General features: G+C 29.1%; 1 protein-coding gene across 50 annotated transcripts in view; it reads left to right on the top strand.

Annotated features, from left to right (window-relative positions):
- Positions 1-22,028, top strand: part of LOC145294072 (uncharacterized) — a 616,260-nt gene that overhangs the window by 328,385 nt on the left and 265,847 nt on the right. For 23 of the 50 annotated variants that reach the window (XM_080141108.1, XM_080141097.1, XM_080141103.1 and 20 more), the window contains 2 exons: positions 3,860-4,018; positions 20,434-20,649. The exons of 4 other annotated variants lie outside the window; for them this stretch is intronic. In XM_080141108.1, coding sequence (XP_079997234.1) covers positions 3,860-4,018; positions 20,434-20,649 — 375 coding nt within the window. Of the gene's footprint in view, positions 1-3,859; positions 4,019-10,403; positions 10,659-20,433; positions 20,650-22,028 lie in introns of all 50 variants that reach the window. 23 more of the 50 variants (XM_080141084.1, XM_080141083.1, XM_080141077.1 and 20 more) reach the window with 2 other exon arrangements.

Below are 22,028 nucleotides of genomic sequence, written 5' to 3'. Positions count from 1 at the left end.
ACTCGGGCATATACACATACTCGGGCATATACACATACATACACACACATACTCGGGCATATACACATACATACAGACATACGTGAATATATGAGTTATATAGATAAATAAAATAAATTCAGATTTGCTTAGAATACCTTACTTGGAGTTATCTCTACAACTGAAACTGGATTTAAATCCATTTAAAATTCATTAATAATTGTGTGTGTAGAGAGAAATATATTTTTTATTTCTTGACAGTAGGTACATAAAATCTTTTAAAAACAGAATTTTCTACTACACCTCATGTTCTTTAGTGTGTTGTAACTTGAATTGCATTTTTTAGCAACCTGGGAAAAATCAATGTTCCTGATGTAAAATTTTGTATTTTGTATTTGTAAATGTCAATCATGTCTATTTTAAAAACGACTCCCTCACAAAAAGACATTCTTATTGAACTGCATTGTTGTTGTTTTTTTTTTGTTTGTTTTTTTTTTGTCTGGGTTAAAATCTGTTTACTTAAATAATAAATTTGTGTTTCTGGCTGAGAATATTTTATTTTGCATGCTTATGAAATGTATTAGTTTTTATATTGTAAATTATGTTTTTGTATTCTTTTCACACAATATACCATTGTTGTTCACTTAGAAAAGGGAATGAAAATCAAATGAAATAGTTATAATGGATATGATTTAAATAAAATACTAAAATGCCATAAGATTACAGGTTGTGTACTGTTAACAAGTCCAAAAAATATAAATATCAATATTTTTAAGACGATCCCAAGCAAATAAATTTTTAATTTTCAATCTATGTGCTAATAAGCAAAAATCATAATTACCACATATCTATTTTGCTAATAACATTTCTTCTGATGAGATGTGTCATTCATTGAAAATCCATAGGTTAAGAAAAAGATTTTAATAATTATCTGTACTTCTTTGTCATACAATAAATTTTGTTGTAATTATATATCGTTTAACTCGGAATTTACATGAAAATTTAAAAAAATTTCATATATATATATATATATATATATATATATATATATATATATGAAAATTTGAAAATATTTTCATATATATATATATATATATATATGAAAATTTGAAAATATTTTCATATATATATATATATATATATGAAAATTTGAAAATATTTTCATATATATATATATATATATATATGAAAATTTGAAAATATTTTTCAACATCAAGATTTTTATTTTATATATAAAATAAAAATCTTGATGTTGAAAAATATTTTTTCAAATTTTCAAAAAAAAAAAAAAACACTTTTTAAACGTGTAAGGAAAGTATACAAAATTTTAATTAAATTTCTTATATTTGTGTAAAAAAAAAATTAACAAAGTACTCAATTGCTGCTGCAAGGACATATATTTTTTTATTTATTAATTGATGATATAATCATTTACCTATTTAGGCCTCAGAGTTTCATGGTATATGCTTATAATCCCAAGCTGAAGGGCCAAGAAATAAATTGCATGCCCGATTGTCAGTCAGTGTGTAGAAATGAAAATAAAAGAACAAGTAAAATGGTCCAATGCCTTCATTTTGAATAACTCGCTAAATTATGCAAAAAAAAGAAAAAAAAAAAAATAATTTCTTTAATATCGTCCATGTTTCTATATATCTATGTATATATGATTCATTGGGGGAGAGCAGGAAATAGTTATAATCATAAATAGAAAACAAAAAAAAATGCTTGCATTACTAAATTCTTCTACAAAAGAAAATAATAGTAACCTATATTATATTTTTCTTAGTTCGTCTATCTGCCCGTTCCATTTTTTTCTTGGAAACTACTCTGCTCATCTGGCTAAAATTTTATATGAACCTTTGTTATAATAAGGTACAACGAACAAAGTATTACGTTATCTGTTAAATGCACACTTAAGGATTAATAGAACTTAGTAACCACAATACCACATTTACTTAATAAGTTTTCTTAGTTTCTGGGTCAATCTGGCTGAAATATGGACCTTTATGATAAGATGCAGTGAATAAAATATTACCTTATCCATTCGATGCACAGTTAGGAATTAATCAGAATTAGTATTTAATGCAAAATAAGCACACATTTAATCATATTCAACCATCAATCTGGCATAAAGCACTCATTCTATGTCAATGGGCTATTAAACTTCTTAGCTTGTTTTTAATGGACTAAAATGTCTAGTTATATTTCCAGTGCAAATAGCAAAGGGGTTTGAAATTAGAGCCTCACTCTCAGTTTCGGAAAAGTTAGGTCACATTGTTCTCCATCAACGGTGTCACAGCACATAACATAGCTACCTCTCTTTTGGTCCGTACAGGGCTTTTAGACCCCCTCCTCCCATTTTTTCCTGTCATTATTTTTCCTATTTTTTTCATTCATGATTTCTTTAGCAATTCTCAGGACTCCAAAGAAGAGAACATCATGGTACTATCTTTTTACCCCACCCCCTCCACACAAAAAAGACAGTTCAAACAATTTTCGAGCAATTATTATAGACAACAAATTAAAAAAGTGGTAAAGAAACAAATGCTGCCAAAGGAAGATAAATTACTGTTCTCTCTACCTGGTTAAGTTTTTAGGGTGTTTATGTGTCTGTTACCATATCATTTTTTAAATAGTATTTTGAAGTTAAATCTAATTTTTACAATATATGTGTTTATTAAGTTAAGGCAAGATAAGTTAAAAGTAAAAAAGAAAAACAAATAAAGCAATTCAAAGATATTTTGAAATATAGCAGTTCAAAAATATTTTTCAGAAAAACTTCCATGTTTTATGGAAATGTGCTTACCTGTAAGGCATCACTAACAAAAATTGTTTTGTTTCTCTTGCACCTATGTCATTTGTCTTTGACAAACTAGACACAGGACTTTCCATTTTTTGTTTTTTTTTTTTTCTTGAAAAGACTTTTGCATTATCACAAGTTCTCCAAAATTGGGCCGTGTTGCTTATACCCAGATTCATTCAAAGGGTTAATTATCTCCTGTGACATCGTCAATGGAATACTACATGACCTAACTTTTCCAAAACTGAAAGTGAAGCTTGAATTTCAGACCTTTATTTGCTATCTGCACCATATATTACCTATAATCACAATGTATACAATAAGAAAAAGATAATGCTGAAGATTCAAAAGGTATACTAACAAACTTTACTAACTTTGCTTATGTAATTACACTTTCACAATCTGTTTTCTGTTCAAGAAAGGCATTTACTAAGTAAATTATATTTGAACAAAGTTCATGTAATCTGCATAATTGTTTAAATAAGATATTAGAATTAATTTTTCTCTATCTGTGCCATAAATTTCTAACTGGTTACTCATCAGTTCCCGTGAATTGAAGAAATATTTAAAATAATTGAAAATAATCTTTCAGCATCTGTAAAATTGATCTAATGTCTATCATCACAAATTATGGAAGTGGATATTACGAGTTCAAATCCTATCATCTATTGTGGTTGAATTAAGCACTAATGCCCTCGAGTCTTGTAACTTCTAACAGAAATCCGCCAAGATGAGTTGAGCTAACTTAACTACAAATGAGTTCATTGTGTCTGAGTCCAAGTGGTCCACCCATGCTGATCAACATTACAAATGAGTTTAGTGTGTCTGAGTCAGCTTAATTCATAGATCCCCACATATATAACAACAACAAAAATTTTGTCTATTTTCATTTAGATTTTTATTCCCTGCTCCATTTTTATTCCTTACTTTGTATTTATTATCATAATGGTAAGTAAACTGTAATATATCTATATATTTGTATGTTGTATCAATATTGTCAGTATGCTTTTCTGGTCACAATCTTTTGTTGCATGAACTCTTTAAGTATCTGTGCCCTCTGTTGCTTTCATTGCACATTAGGACTTGCATAAAGTCCGGAATTCTTCTGAAGAGGCCAGAAGCCGCATCATAAGCGACATTGGTTCTGGCATGGAATATCCAACCTACCTGGAGAAGGGCCCGGATTATGAGTCTGAAATGATGTACTACAGTGGAGATCTTTTGTCACCGCAGGAAAAGGTAAATTTGTCACAAGTTTTTTTGTTTTTTTTTTCTACTAAACTATTAACCAAATAACTATCTTTTAACAGCCTTTAACAATAAAATTATTTTCTTTTTCAAACCTTCCTTTGTAAATGAATCTATTTTTTTGTTGTTGTTTAATGTATGCATTTCTTAAAGAGGAGTATGTTATTAATTTTATATGAAAAAAAAATCAGCTTATTGTACTTCTGTCTGTTTACAATTTTAAAAGAAAACTATTTATAGTGTAAAAAAATGTTTAATTAATTTTTAACAGGTGTAAACACTAGAAAAATAATTCCATTTGATATAAACATTGTTTTCCGAATATTCCTTGAATTGTTGAGTTTGAAATTATATTTACTCTTTAAATAGTTTGAGATATTTATGATTGGAACTTTATCAGTGTTGGTACTACTTCCTAGTCCTATCAGCCAGGGAGTTGGTATCGATCAATTTGACATAATCTTGTGTCTTTGCAAACTTGATGGTTTTTACTTTCTTTGGACATAAGTGATATGGGGCAAGAAGGAGAAAGAAGCAACCTTAGGAGTTAGTGTCTTCAATGATGCAGGATTTAACGGAGCTAAGAGAGAATAGATAACAAAATACCAAGGTGCTATGCATGGCATAAAAAGAAACTATCATTCCAGTAATTATAGGAGCAACTGAACTCATGAAAAAGAATTTGAAAAATTACCTGGCAAACATACCTGGTGAACCAAGTGCAAGAAAGATTCAAACAATTGCACTTAAAGTAACGGTTGGAATCTTAAAAAGATCTCTCGTTTGGACTATATGAAATAGCAGGTGAATGTCTGGCATCCGGTAGGATACCCCCATCCCTAGCTTGAACAAACTGATAAGAAAATTAAAAAAAAAAAAAAAAAAAAAAAGCAAAGGCTGTAGATGTTGAGATCTGAGTTCAAGATCCTTTTTTACAGCGGAGGCCGATGTCTTCTGTTGACTTCTATATCTATTCTGGTGAGCAGTTTCCGAGCTATCAAGTTGTGTGTCAGGGTTGCTAAGTTTCAGAAAAGCCAATTTTGTATAATTTCAAAATGTAGAGAAAGGAAATGTTAAACTTAGCTTAGGTATTTTGTTTAAAACGAACATTTACATGATCAAATAATTTTTTATACATGTTTTTAAGGAAATGTTAGATTTTAAGTAAATAAATTCAAACTAATAATTATTTTAATACCAAACAAGACTAGTGTCATGTGACCAGATATATTTAGCTGATACTAAAAGAAGTGCAGTTCTTTGTATGACTGTTAAATTTGGTTAAGATAAACTATTGTTTTATGGTATGTTTAAAACTTCTTTTTTTCTCTTGATTTATCTTTGTCTAGTCTATCTTTAGTCAAATATTTAAAACTCTGATTATAAACGTTTAACACAAAGAGATTATTCACCATCAGTATTATTCACGAAAAGAAAAAAAAAAGGACTTGGATAGGATGGAGAGACATTGATGGAATAGGAGAATGAAATTGAGAAAGAGATATATGATGAGGTAGAAGGGATTGGAAGAAAAAGTTTGAGATTGAAGAGAGAATCTGTAGAATACAGAGAAAGAAACGATAACCAAATTAAGAGGTGGAAGAGGTTATTTCAAGATTGCATAATAAACACAAAGATTGTTTTGTTTTGGAATGAAGAAGAAACAAAGGTAGAGACCACAGAAGACACTTTTTTTTTTGTTTTCGAAACACCCACACTTGTTAAATAAAGTAATTTCTGATGAGGTAATCTGGGTTTAACTTTACAAGTTGTCTGGATTATTCTGCATAAGCAACAAAATCGGATCAACTGGTGAATACAACGATAAAGAACAAAGTAAATTGGATAAATTTTTCATATAACAAGTTCATCAAATTAATTTAATCAGGTAAATTTTTATTTGAATGATTTGAATATTGTATGGTATGAATTTATTATTGTGGGTCAATATTTGTTTTTAGTTAGCTCAGATAGTTTTAAATTATTTCTATTTATGTAATTTTGATAAAATATAAAGAATATGTAAAAAAAACAAATCCCTGAATACTCAATTTATTTGGAAAAAAAACAAAACAAAGCAAAAACACCAAAAAGCAAGCTTGTTTCTATTGCCATATAAGGAAAGGGTGGTAGAAATTTACAGAGAGGAGGCCACAGTAGCTGAACATGTATCTAAATTCTCTTTGAATTGTTGCATTAACGCATTTATTACCTTCCTTGGAAATCTATTCCAACGTTCAGTAGTCCAAATTGAGAAAGTGGCCCACCTACAGTTTAATTGAAATCGGTGGTGAAATTGTTTCTTGTGGTATCTGCATAAATTACTTTCTGGTGTGGAAGTTAATAATAGGTCCTGAGGTATATTATAATGACCATTGAGGTGACTGTAGACCAAAATGAGATCATCATGTAATCATCAGCATTCAAGAGAGAAAAGGTTAAGTTCCTTAACATAATCTTCTTTTGTTTTTACTTTTTTAATAATTATCAATTTAAACAAATTTGAACATATCGATATGATAAAATAATTTTTAACAATGTAAACCAAAATGATGTTGGAGAAAAAGTCCAACACTTTTTAAATGGCAAATCAGCTCTGATTACAGATAATTAAAATAAGGAATGCCATTTTTTTTATTTATCAGATACTTATAATAATTTAAATGAGATGGGGGGGGGTAAGGTGATTTGGCTAATGGATTCATTGTGGACTATAGGATCTGCTATGTGGAGTTCAAATCTAATCGGATCTATTATAATCATTTTCATATTAATACTGTTGGCAAAGGTATGAATCCGAACCCTTCCCAGATATGTGTACACAAAGCGCAACTTGTATTCATCTAATCATATACAATGACTTGCTTACAGTTGATATTGTGTTTAAGCATTAAATAGTTTAAAACAAAAATCTTGATTTGCCATTAACCCAAACAAGAATTTATATATAAAAAAAGATAAGTACATCTGTCTCACTCTTGACTCATCTGCTAATTTCAAAGTAGTTACCTTTAACCTGTAATCTTTTTAATCAATTTACAATCGCATATCGGTGAAGTTTTTTAGGAACAACTTGGTTCATCAGGTATATTTGCCAGGTAGTTTTTAAAATTCTTTTTCATGAGACAAGTGCAAGAGAGATTCAAACAAGTGCACTCAAAGAGACGGTCAGAATTTTAAAAAGATCTCTTGGTTGGAATATATAAGATAGTAGATGAATGTTTGGCATCCAGTAGGATATTCCACCTTCAGCTTGAAGAAGCTGATAAGAAAATTAAGAAAAAGAAAAAGCTTAACATTGGCAGATAATTATTATAAATTTTATAAATAAAAAATGCAGCTTAACATTGAGAAGAAATATGTGAAAACAGAATTTAAGTAGTAGTAGTAGTATACATGGTATAATTGCGTTGAAACACTGGTATTAGTTAAATCACCAAAGTTAGTCAATATGGAACCTAGCCAGTACTAAATGGGTAACCATTTGGGAATGCTTGATGCTGTATGTCATCTTTCTATGACCAGGATATACATGTGACTGGGGATTGCTTGTGAATTTAATATTCCCTGTAAACTTCCTCCAAAGGAGGAAGTGGGCATATCTTGCCCATGGCTAATATGACACTAAGTTTTACCAGTTGTTTAGTGGTAGTAGTATCATAATATAGGTACTTTTATATTTTTTCTATTACAAATATGTTTTTAGTCAGCTTTATCCCACCATTTTATTGGGTCGCATGTGGAAATTTCTCTCAGGGTCATCTCGATCTAGATCATTATATAACGTGAGAGGATTGATTTTTTTTTTTGATATTTTATTCTTTTTAGTTCATGAAAAATGATCAGTCTGAACATGATTGCAATCAGTACCATACCAAAACAGCACTCACCTTAGGCAGGTTGAACCAGCTTCCTCCAAATGGGTGTATAAAATTTACAAGCAATCCCCAGTTATATATATATATATATCCTGTCAGGGGAGATAATGACATTAGGTTATTGCAGCTCTTGCAGGAAGGTGTCAACATTCTCCTATATACAGCACCTAGTATTCCCAAATGGTCCTCCATTTAGTATTGACCAGGCTCAATGTTGCTTACCTTCGCTAATCTAAAAAGTACCAGGGTGTCAACGTGATTATGCCCTGTTTCCAAATAGTCATTCAACCTATAAATGAATGAGGATCTTTAGGAGTTCTCAGTCTCTACTTTTGTTGAAGATTATACATTGAGAAAGTCTCCTATTCCCATCGTATGACATTGCGATCACATGTGTTATTGTTTCTTGCAGGATTACTTCTGTAACAGAAATTTTTGTTGTATTAAATTATTTTATATTTAGTGTGCACACAATTAAATGCAATGGGAAGGGTGGCAGTTTAATAAGCTGATTTATTTATTTTTTTTAATTTTTAGGTCTATTTTATCTTTATATATTTTCTAATTGATTCTCCAAGCATGACTAATGTTTAGCATGTTACTAAAAGAACATTATTTTCAAATCCTTTCTGTTTCCTTATTTTTCCTTTTTTCTTCTTCGCTTTTATTTATTTATTTTTTTTTTTTATTTATTTATTTTTTTTTTTTTGCTTTTTTTATTTGTTAAACTCTAAACTCTTTTTATTCTACCTTGCATGTTAGTTTTTTGCCAAAAATATTTTTTTGACGACTGCAAGTCCTTGGCTATCAATAAATATAACATAATAACATAGTTTCTATTAAACAGAAATACTGTACTATTTGTTTCTGATATTTAGCTGAGTTTAATATGTGTACACTCTAAAGTATTATTATATATATATGTATTTATTTATGATTTTGCAGAAGTTTAGGTTTTATGGTATGAAAGGTTTTGCGACTAAAAATGGAGCCTGGCAAAAAATGGCAGTGTAATTCGTCATAACGCTTGTTTTTTCAGGTTCCATTTTTAGTCATGAAACTTTTGATATCATGAAATCTAAACTTCTTCAAAATCATAAATAACTATTATGCTCATTAAATAATTGAGCACTCTATTGGATTTCTTTCAACTAAAGAGAGCCCATTTTATATATATATATATATATATATATATATATATATATATATATATATATATATATATATATATATATATAGAGAGAGAGAGAGAGAGATATAGATATATATAAATGGCAAATGTCTATATTCCAAATTTCAAAATATTGACCATCCTACGATTTATTTCTTTAAGTTGAAATGCACAATTTTTGACAGCATCTGTTTTATGGTCAACATTTTGAAATTTGGAATATAGACTTTTGTCATTTATTTATATATGCTCTGTAGTTGCATTGAACTCCATAAATAAAAGGACTGGTATAAATAAAAGATGAAATATAATTAAACATATTTCCCCATATATATATAATATATATATATATATATAATCTCACACATACTCAGTATTATTTTCTCCTAAATGATAAACCTATATTTATATGATTCTTAAATATTTCAAACAATAAGCATCATTTCAATAGAGACCCCAGCTTTAGCACCTGATCAGTGAAGAAATCCTTCTGGACTGGCGCAATTAATATTTGTGTCCCAATCCAGAGCACTGAGAAGTTGGATTATCCCCACATTAGAAAAGTATGACATTAAGGCAAGTAAATAGAGACGATCAATTAAGTGATAAGTATACTTTTAAATTGTAAACTGGTTTATAATTGAACTATCTATTCAGTTCTCACCTCTACGTTTTGTTTAAGGTATGAGTTTTTTGTGCTTGTGCAGAATGGTGATGTTTTTAAGCAAACACATTTCAGGTGAAAACATTATTACATACTTACGTGTCATGTTGAAGTTAGTATCAATTCCTAAACTTATGAAAAACGATCCAGTAGAAAAATAAAACTTATTGAGTTTATCACTTTATAGAGTTTTATCGTATATTTTAAAGTTAAAGAGTTCACAAGATTCAGGGGAAGTAAACTGTAATCGATGATTTTTAACTAAATAATTACAATTCATCATTTTTAAATATAAAATATCAATGTGATTGTGGCTGATTCTTTTTTTTTTTTTTTTTTTTTTTAATACTTCTAACACATTTACTGGATCATTTTTCGTAATTTTTAGAATTTATATGAATTTTGACATGACATGCAAGTACATAATATTTTTTCATTTGAAATGCATTGGTTTAAAATATCATTCTGCAAAGGCACTGTTTTTTATATGAACTCTTATCTTTACATATATTCTTTCATTTCATTTTTTTTGAGAGACATGCAGTCTATCAAAAATTTATTCTTGCTCAAAACAAAACATGTTCTTTTTCTTCTAAAATATAGATATAAATAATATTAATGATTATTTTTTGCATGAAAATGAGATATTCCTTTTGCTATCAGGACCACCACGGTCATGACAGTGTTTTCGCTACTGGATTTTCAACCCTTGATTCACTATCCACGTCATTTGAGAGAGACCGGATATCTACCCTTGATTCTACTTTCGATAAGGATTCTGTTCACCATAGAAATTCTCCAGTTGAGCCGATTGAACAAACTTTCGCGCGAAACGTTGGCTCAGCACCCAGAGAAATGGGTAGTCAAATGGATGATGACCTTAGCTATGTCGATGACACAGAGGTTTCATCCGTACAGGTAAAAATCTTATGATGTTAGGTGATGGGCAACTCTTTCTCTATCTTTTTTTTTTTTTTTTTTTTTTAAATTAATATATCAGCATTTTTTTTTTTTCTTTCTCTTAAGACATACTGGAAATTTTATCTTAAGATTTTTATAAATTACTTTTATTCTTATAAGAAACACATTTAAAAAAAACAACAAAAAAAAACATTATTTTGGTGACACGCGGATTATTTGGCATAATGGTTACTGTTTGCTAATGGACTGGGAGAACAGGGTTTAATCACGAATCAAATAATACCAAAAATTCAAAAAACAGTATTTTATTCCCCTTTATACTTCTTTAAGTAATCTGGTTAATGTAGTTTCAGAATATTTTTAGTTATTGGTGTCTATCTTTAAAACTCTTTGTGGGAATTTGTGACACATTTTCATTCTATGGATGTCCAATGTGAATGCAGACCCCACGATATTATTGTAGCAATTTTCAACAAAACATTCCAGATTATAATGTAAAGATCAAGTCAAGTAATCCAGTGAAAAGAGTTATGCTCTCCCCTACATCTCTAATAGCCAATGAAAAGGAAGCCTTTCAGTCTTCCTCAACTTTGGTTGAGCTATTTCTTTTATATATTTTAGCTTATTTAGTGCAAGTATCATTTAAAAAAAAAAAAGTTAAGGCTAATATTCATTGCAGACAAATTTTCTGAAACCTTTCTGCTTTGCAGTTTTTACCAAAACAAGATATAACAGAGGGCAGACACCCATATTCAAATGCCAAGCCGTGTGTGAAGAAAAGACTATAAAAAGAGCGTGTGAACAGACCGATGATCACATTCTAAAAGTTCAAAACAATCTTCGAAAGGTCAGACAGAAGGAGCATGATCAAGCTTTATTCTGAAAAGTACCCCCCGAAAATGGTGTTTTAAAAAAAAAAAAGGATTCAAGTTATTACTTGTCCTATGTTCACTGCAACATAGACTGCATACAACATGTGGGTCCCGTGTGTAAACAACTGGGTAATGTTACAAAAATAAGCTACCAAATCTTCATGTTAAGCTTAGTCTTGTGCCATAGTTGTCCAAATTTGACAAACATGGCTCCATATTATTCATGTCTTTGTAAATGGTTAGTGGAGAAAGTTTTGTTCTTTATTACTGCATACTACCTATGGAAGTGTTTCATGGTGCTGTACCTCTGATGATTTATCTGATAAATAACAAAGTTATTTATGACACACTAATGACAAGTAATTGGTACAGGGGTGATCGCTTTTGCTTTTCTTTTCTATATAATTGGAATAAGAATCCTGCTAGAAATGTGATGCTGCCGCAAACTGTCGCAAAGCCAACAGTCTAGACCATTTTTGAAATGACTTTTTCCCAGCTGATTAGGTCCTATATAGTTCTAGGAGGTTCACCCTCTCGGGCTTTACCTTCTCTCTTTGAGAAGGTCTTAGTTCATTGCTAATCACCTGAGCCACCTCCACTGATAAATGCTGACGAGGCTGTTCAGGCACCTTTTGCAGGGCAGTGACTTTTCAATCCCACTTACTGACCCTTGTCACATTTCTCACTGTGGGAGAGAAATAAATATCTCCTACTAGAAATATAGGAAAATTCCACACTTCTGCATTCTTGCTATTTAGACAATTTTTGTTTTCATTTTTTTTAAAACTCCTTTCAAAACGGAGATAAATAAAAAGGACCCTATCCAAAAATAAGGTATTCTTTATTTGTCTCCCCCTGTTTTAAAAGAAGTTCTTAAAAAATGAAAACAAAAATTGTTTAAAATAACAAATGCAAAAGTGACAAATTTTCCTATGTTTTAAATAGCAAATTTAGTTAGGAGGCCTAGTTTATCTGTAAGTTTTGAATTTTACATTTTCATCAAGTTCCCAAATTTGGTGAACTCATCTTAAGAATGCACTTTTTTATTTTGATAATTTGCAGTCTCTCATAGAAAACTAAAAGAATACTTGTACCAGGATGGGTAAAATTAATTTCTTGGGTGGAATAGCTTAACACCACTTATGTTCTCTTATGAGTATCAAAATCCAAATATAAATATCCTAAACCTTATGTTTAGAAATGTTATTCTAATTTGGATCAAAATCCATTGCAAGATTTTGATTTTAAAAAATGTCTAAACATTTAAGGCTTAAGCTTAAAGGGACTTAAGAAAACATTGAAATTCCAGTAGTTTTCTTAATTTGTTTTTAATGACTACAGATCAAATTCAATGCAAATCTGAAATATTTCGATTTTCAAGTGGGAGTTTGTGCCCATATGCATCCTTAAAACCAGCTTAAAATATTTTTTTAAAATTTGAATTTGACAAATATTTATTAAGTTATGTCTAATACCTACTCATAAAATTTTACAATAATTGGAGTTAATTTGAATTTTCACTAGGGACTTTCACCCTAATTTTGGATAAAAATAAATTAAATATAGCCGACATTACAACCCCTTACACTTAGCAGCTATGTTCCATGATCAGCTAATTAGTTTAGATGTAAATCACGTACATACATATACACTTAACTTTTTAATATATAGAAAATGTCTGATATATTCATACAAAAATTGTTTTAATTGTATATTTAAAAAATAAATATTTGTTATAATCTACTTAAGTTTAAGAGTAATTCGATATTGATGACTATTGATATTTTAAAGTAAACATTTTTATTTATTTGCAGTGTGTCTTAAGAAGAATTAACTAATTTTTTTCAAACTCGAAATTGAGCTTTCCATAAATCTAATTTGCTTTTAGTTTTTACTGCAATTATAACATTTTTTTTGTTTCTTTAAATTGCTGCTTTGAAATTTAAGCTTTCTAGAAATTTCTCCATTAGTGTTCTTGTTCTTAACCTCTAAATTATTTCGAATAATCCAAATTTTAGTTTAGAATTCTTACCACTCGTATTTCACATTCTTTCAGCTCAATTTCCTCTTTTCATTTTATTGTTCAATCAAAACTAGTGAACAGATTCTGTTGCCCACATTTGAAAACCTCCAATAATGGTGTGAACATTAGTAATTTTGGCAAGCGTTTTTTTTTTTGTTTTTTTTTAAATCTTTTTAACAAGCTAAGTTATTATCAAGCATATTGTGATAACACAACAAGAATTGAAGTTAATATTAATCATATTAAATAATTTTTTAATTACTTCCAAAAAGTCAAAGATATTTTCAAAACAAGTTACTTATTATTTGTCACAAAATTATCTATTCATTAAGCAAAACTAGTTTTGGATTTTATTTTGAAAATTATCCTCAGAAAGTGTTTGTTGATTTAAAAAAAAAAATTCATTGATTATAATTTAACAAAAAAAAAAAAGTAAAAAACGATACTTAATTTTTAAAAATTGGTAAAATTGTTGATTATTTTACAAATTTTTAGATGAGTATATTTTTATTATTCATTACAATATTTTGAGCAATATATTCATATATATTATACGCTGAAGTACTGTTGCCTTTGGCATACACTGAAGTACTGTTGCCTCTGGCATACACTGAAGTACTGTTGCCTCTGGCATACACTGGAGTACTGTTGTCTTGGGCATACGCTGAAGTACTGTTGCATCTTGTATATGTGTGAATAACCAATTTAGTTTTGGAGGCATGTCTATTGTTTGTTCACTCTCAATAACTTCATCACCATCTGTTGAACAGTCCGAGTACCAAACAAAATGGCTGCATGAACATCCTTTGTTGCTGATCCAACTATAGTTGAATGTTATACTACATTTAATTTGTCCATCTGTATGTCAACCTCTTGAGGAATTCATTGATATTTTTATACAAACTTCAGCTTGATGTTTGTTGTTTTTTGGTTTTTAAATATTTTTAATTAAAATCGTTATGAAAGAAGCTTTTAAAGATAAGCAACAATTCACTTTCTAATATGCATGTTCTAAAACCAGGCTAACAAGTCAGTAAAACTGAATGATTACATTTAAATTGTTTATTTTCATTTTATGCTGATTTAATGATTTTAAAGAAACAAGTCTGAAAACTATTGTTTATTTGTTGGAAAACATAACACTCTTAAGATCTGGCAAAAGTTGCTAAATATGGACAGAAAAAAGATGGTGAATAGCAAGAGATTCAATAAAATATTTCCTGAGTTGTTTTATTTAGCGTTCATCAACAGAGTTTTGTGAGAATTCATTTGACATAAAAAGTATTCATTATCGCAGTGAACATTGTTGTCGTTAAAGATTTAAATGAATGTAAGTTCAACCACCATTTTAACCATAAATTTGAAGAAGATAAGACATCATTAAAAATATCTTGCCATCAATTGAAAAGTGTAGCAAAAGTAAACTTCTACTTTTATTAGTCTTTCTTGTTTATATAAAAGAAGCAACCTTAGTAGAAGTCTGTGTCTCCAATGGTGCTGTGTTAAACATAGCTGACAGGGAAAAGATAACAAAATACCAACGTCTTATGTATGACATGAAAAGAAACTTGAATCTTAGGAATATCTCTATCATTCCAATAATGGTAAATATCCCCAGTGAACCAAGTGCAATAATGACACAAACAATTACACTTAAAGGGGCGATTAGAATCTTAAAAAGACCTTTGTTTGAATGTATGAGATAGTGGGTGAATATTTGACATCCAGTAGGATGCTCCTTCCCCAGCTAGAGCAAAAAATATGAAACAAATACTTGTATGTTTCGCATTAGTAATTGTTAATGTTATAATAAAATTGTGTTACGAATGATTTTGCTCATATGAAGTTTCAAAAAAAAAATTGTTTTTAAAAATTATTCAGTTATGACCGTTTGTCGGTTAAGATGAAATTTAAGCCACGATATTAGAAAACGTTCACTCCTACAAAAAGAAGGTCAAACAACGTATTGGTTCCAAACTTGTGATACAAACAGTTAAAATATGGATGCTATTTTCAGTTACATGCAGAGTAAGGAAGATTTATTTTTAAATCTCAGAATTGTAGGCACTTATCATTAATGTTGTTTATAATTAGAAATTATAAAAATTCATACTCATAATAAAACATAGTTTTCTTTTTATGAAAAGACATTGGAAATAATAAAATTGCCATCTAATAATGTTTCATTGTTTGATTAATTAATGGAGAAGCAAACAATATTTAATAAAATTTCCCTTTGCAAAACCAATGTTGGAACGATTAATCAAAATCAGGAATTGGAAAAATTGAAACTTTTTGGGACATTGGAATTGGCAAAATGTGTGCCTATTTTCCGATGCCAAAAACGATTCTTTTAATCATCTGTTTTTATTTGATTTTCTTAAAACAAAATTTTCCACTGCTGGTAGTAATAATAAAATAAAATATTCATATATTTTAACTACCAGTAAAGCTAAAATCTAATGATCAACCCCCACAAGTGTTTTTTTTTTTTCTTTTTTTTTTTACGTTTGAGAAAATATCTGCACATTTAACAAGTGTTTTGATGGTAATCTGGGGAAAATAACAATTTTATAGTAAAATATTTAGTGATTTATAAAGTATAAATCTTTGAATCGGGGGGGGGGAATATTGACATCATCCCATCACTAATGCAAACATCAAAAAGTTTCATCGAATGTTCTGTTGGTTTGGCAGGCTGAGAGCATTTTCCATGAATAGTGGTGATGAAGAGGTGCTCGTAAAGCCAAGTTAATTCACAAAGTTCCCTGGTGTGGCACGTCATTAACAGACCAAAATTCTCGAGGAAGTTGCACATGGCAAGGTTTATCATTTCACTGGTCTCCACAACAATCGGTTGGAACACAAATTTGTTGAGAAGACCAGCATATTTTGGTTGTTTGTGATTCTTTGTTGACATTACTGCACAACTAAAATTTGTTGCCGATTCTGTCAACAACAAGTGTCAAAAGTGTCAACACAAGTTGCATCCTTTAGAAATGATTCTTTATGATCTATTTTTAAAAATTATCTTTGTTTTTTTGTTTGTTTGTTTTTTTTTAATTAAATAAAGGGTCCAGTTCAAAATTCTGTGTAGGTTCTCTAGCTTTTCGTAAACATTCCCAAAATAGAAAAGATGCACCTGAAAAAGGTCAGAGATTACATTTGCCAACAGATTTTGAAAAATAACAAAGTTGAGACTAGTAGTCTGAAAAATCCAATAATACAATTTGTTTTTGTTACATTTTAACTAATATACACCACACACTTGAATTCATTAAACACTCATAAAAATCTAATAAGGCAAACATAACTACAGTTTCAAATGGCCCAACAAAAATACAAATGGTTAGTTTTCAGTTTAGCAATGGGGAGATTCCTTTTTCTATATAAATTTAACATTAAATGATCTTTTCCTGATTCTTCAACTGTTCCCCCCTCCCCCAATCCCTTTTTTTTTTTTTTTTTTTTTACAGTAAAACCTATGAATTAGGATATGTAAACAGCTTATATTATTACTTACACTCTCTTATTAGGCATTATTTGATATAAGGATTAAAACATTTTTATTATAAAATAACATTTAAAAATTTTTTTGTTAATGGGTTGTGTTTTAGGGTTATAGCAATGCAGTGTATGGAAGTGGTCTATATAGTAAAATAAATAACAATGACAATTACACATATTTATTTCTGAATAAAATGTGTCACAAATATATCTTTTTAGGGGAGGAGGAGAAGCATAAACAGCTCTGGAACATGGTTACATTTGTTTGTGTCGGTGCCGGAAGTTAGGTGTTTCCGGACACTGCATTGTCGTAGCCCTCAAACACCACCCTATCACACATCCCACAATGCTTCAAGAAAACTACAAAATCCTCGAAAATTTTTGTTTTAAAAAAAAAAATCATTCAATTTCCGACTTTAGGCCACTCTCTTGGATGTTCATATAAGAACGGCTTTAAAACTATACCACTAAATTAATGTAACATTTTTTTTCTTAAAATTACTCATCAAATTATGATTTTATTATTAAAGCATAAAAAAAAACAAATTATTATTTTAGTATACATCTAACACATGTCGTTTATTAGTTTACTAATATTTATAAAGCATGGTCATGATTTTTCTTTTTTTTGCTTTTCCTTTGCATCTGGTTAAACATTTCATTTAAATTTGCTTACTAAAGATTTACCTATATTTGCTTTTATGAAAATGTGATGGAATTTCTTTTTTTTATTTATTTTATTTTTTTTCAAATTCTTTTCAAATATTTCACTGAACTCTATCATTGAACAGTATCAAATTATGAAATTATCTAAATCGAACAGAAGCCCATTTTTAATAAATTGATAAATAAATTACATAAATAATTGATAAATAAATTAATTGATAAAAAATAAACTGATTGATCGCAAATACGATCCGGTAGCAGAAACATGTGTAACTAAAACATAAAACATGTATATATATAGCAATTTTAATTTTGAGCTAGAAATACAATATTATCATTCATCTTATTAACATATAAGCTATTTTATTTTACGCAAAAGTAGCATGCATAGAATTGTTTTCAAACTAAATATTTCAGATGAGGAATTGTTATATTATTTACTGTTGAATTGCTCATCTTTTCATCTTGATTTTTAAAGCTGTAATATCTGAGTCATCATACCATTGTAATAATGATGAATGTAGGTGTGTGTAAAAAAAAAAAAAAAAAGTTAAAAACGGTATTTTCCATGTAGAGTTAGAATAAGTAGAGAAGTGGAAAATTCCATTAAGAGTAGAACTAGTGCTACATGTACAGGAAGTTGTGTTATAAACTGTAACTCTGAAGTGATATGTAGCAATGAAGTGACAAAAATCTAGTTATCTCACATATTTATCAAACAAACAACTTTCAGTTTGAAATGGTGTTACTTAATTTGGAGACCCTACTATATTATGTTCCTTTACTTAATCTTAACTAAGAATTCATTTTCTTTTCCATTTATTTATTTTAGTTATATTAAAAAATATATATTTTACTTTCAATGTTAAATATTTCTGTAATTATTTTCTCTAATAATTTTGATGCCATAATATTAATTCAGTATAATTTAATCAGATGATGCTAATGAAAATTAGAGTATAAAAATATAAAGAAGTCGAGGTGATTCCCATTGTAATTGGAACTCTTTGCCTTGTTAGGAACGGCGAAAGTGTTAAGATACAACTTGAATGCCTAAAGTCAAAGAAATTGATCTGATGTTCAAGAAAAAAATCCAACTATAAAGACATTCGAAAGCTGAGACTACTATGAAATAATAACATAATTTATATAAAAAGTGATTAGCTAAAAATGATTTCCAAAGTGATTGAGTTTAATTACAAAAAAGCAAACTTAGCATTAAATAGAGCTTACATGTATGTATATTTTATTTAAAAAATTATTATATCACTTTATAATAATTTATACCCAAACCAAGTCATCTGGTTTACAACTGTTTAAAATAAAAATCTGCATAGAAAACAAAATGTTCAGGTTGTTTACAATAAAGAACAAATTCTTTTCTTCAGACTTGTGATGTAAGCACAAAAAGTTTGGCAGATGGCGAAATGAGAAAAATAAAAAGTTTATCCAGCTATCATTCAAAATAGAAAATTTAACAATGGTTGAGAAAAAATCTAAAAGAGTCAAAAATTTTTTTTTAAAAAGTAGTGTGCAGATAATTCCAAATTTCATATAAAATGTCCCAGATAAAAAAAACTGATTAAAATTCAATTAATTTAACAAAAAATAAAATTTAAAAAAAAAAAAAATGCTTCAGTTGCCATGTAGATTCAGTCAGGGTTTTTACTTTGACACCAAAATCAACAGTCTAAATCATTCTTACAATGACATTTTCCGTGTTGATTGCAACATGATGCTAGTACTGTGCATTTCTAGGAGGTTCATCCTCCCAAGCTTCGCCTTCTCTGTTTCAGAAGAGGGTTAGTTTATTGTTAATCGCCCGTGGCGCCCCTATCTGAGAATGCCAACGGGGCTGCCCAGACACTTTGTACAATTTTTTGTTTGTACTCTTCGTTTTTTTCTACACCTTCTTTTTAATTATGAACTTCATTTATCTACTCTAATTTAAGCTATATGGCTGATTAACATAACTATTTACAAAAAAATATTCTCACAAAATTTCTAGCTTTATAAATAAATTGTTAGATGCTTTGTGTCACACTGGAGCAAGCAAGTGGAGCAATCTGTTTCAACCCCATTAATAAAGTCCCGTTAGTAACAAAACATCTGATTCACATAGCTTTTATAGCTGTCGAAAGGTACAGCATGTTGTATGTTAGTTATTGATTAATATTAGCTCATCACTTTATTAAATAGCTTTCATAAAAATAATTAGTTTGCTTAAGTTTGTGGTGAACAGTCATCTGTTTGCCATTAGAGTACGATGATGTGCTAAGGATATTCCTAAACAAATCTAAATCCAAATTTGACTTTTAAAGAATTTTACAAAGCCAGGTAGACTTTTGTGCTACAGGTATGTGTCTCGCTTTCTTCTGACCCTAATATTGCATTCATGCTCTGTTTTGTTTTTTGTTGATCTGAAAACTCCGTTTATGCTATCAGCCTTTTGTTTCAATATAAAATGTTTAAATGTATCTAGGTCTACTTTTATACAATAATAATAATAATAAAAAAAAAAAAAAACTTTTTTTGTTACGAAAATCTGATGTGTGACTCATCTTTTTTTTTTTTTTTTCCATATAAGAAAACATAGGCTAGTTTTTCATCATTTATTTAAAAAAAAAAATATTTTTTCCTTTTTTATTTTAAACATTTATTTTTGCTTGCATTGCTAAACTTTATTTTATACAACCACAAACAGAAAGGAGATTTGTTTGGCGAAGACATTTATGCGCGAGAATCGTTTCGCTATGGCCGAGGGAGCATGCCACCATATCGCGAGAATTTGATCAGTTCAGAAGTGGCTATGCCTGTCGAGTCAGTTGTGTACCAGGGGGAATTGACTGGTAGTATAGCCACTGACACTGGAAGTGATTACAAATTTCCACCTGATGATTCCGTGCCAATTTCAGCAAAGGTATCAATTTATTGATCATCATTTTTTATTTTTATTTTGTTTCCCTTCGTTTAAGAAGAAAATATTTGTATTACTAATATTTTTATTCTTCATGTTACTAATATTAATATTTTACATATTATTAATACAACTATTTTACATATTAATAATATTACTAGTTTACACTTAGTCTCAAAGATTTTGTTTTCAAATTAGCCATTTTGAAACAAAGGCAAACAAATATTTGGCAATAAAATATGTTTAAGATTGAAACACGAACAACTTTATAATAAATATTGGTAAAAATCAAAATTTTTTTAAGATGCCTGTGTACAGTAGATATGCAGGTGTCTGTGAGAGTATGTATACAACTGTCGTTATGGGAGGGGTCCCATATACAAGTGTATGGATAGCTATTATATATATTATATTTATATATATATATAAATTATTGGTATTATAGTAAATTCGAGAGCGAGTTGATGCAGTGATTGCAGGTGATTAAATGACTTACTGACTAGATGGTTTTCTAACGAATGATAAAAAATATTTTTTTGTATAGTTTTAAAGGTTGAAAACTTCCAAGACTATATATATAGTAGAACCCCGGGATACAGCATTAAAAATTAGTAACGAAATACAGTACAGTATTTAATACACATGTATATAATCAAATAACATAACATCATAAGGTGGGATAAATACCGTAACCAGGGGCCGGAAAAACCTTCTATTCCTCATTGTAACCTGAAAAAACTATATCCTAGGGTCACTGCATCACAGGGTTCTACTCTGTGTGTGTGCATATATATATATGATAATGTGTTATGTATATATTTCTGTTTCAGTATGTATTTCAACAGTACTCAGTAAATGAGTAAAACTGTGTAGTAATATAAATTATACTTATGGCAAGTAGGCTACGTGGAAGTGTTTGTGTTTAATCCCAAAGGAACTTGTAAGGCTAGGGATGAAACACAAATGTTTCTGTCTAGTTTAATTGTGTGTGTGAAAGAGATTGATTTTTTTTTTTTTTTTTTGCCAGAAATCTTGTCTTTTCACTTCATCTTTGTTTTTTTTCTTTTTTTTTGTTTAAAAATCTAATGCATGACAAATTTCAAATAAGAAAAAGAAGCATGAGATATTAAAAAGAATGCATTTTGGAGCTACTCTACTGCTGAAATATTCAATATATATATATATTTTTTTTTTTCTTAGTTGTACATTTTCTTTCTTTTCACATTACATATTATTGTCTTAGAAGGTTTATAAATACAAAATTTTTCTTTAATATTGCATGTTAGGTGCAAGTCCTGATTGTTGACAGTTTGGAAAAAGATTAGATTATCACATACGTTAACTGCTCTGCATAATATTTTTTTTTTTTTTTTTAATCATTT

The sequence above is a fragment of the Euprymna scolopes genome, chromosome 15, assembly GCF_053919585.1.
Source record: "Euprymna scolopes isolate OS-2025 chromosome 15, ASM5391958v1, whole genome shotgun sequence".
NCBI classification, from domain to species: domain Eukaryota; kingdom Metazoa; phylum Mollusca; class Cephalopoda; order Sepiida; family Sepiolidae; genus Euprymna; species Euprymna scolopes.
The sequence above is the reverse complement of the archived record's forward strand: the minus strand, read 5'-3'. Positions and strand labels throughout refer to the sequence as shown.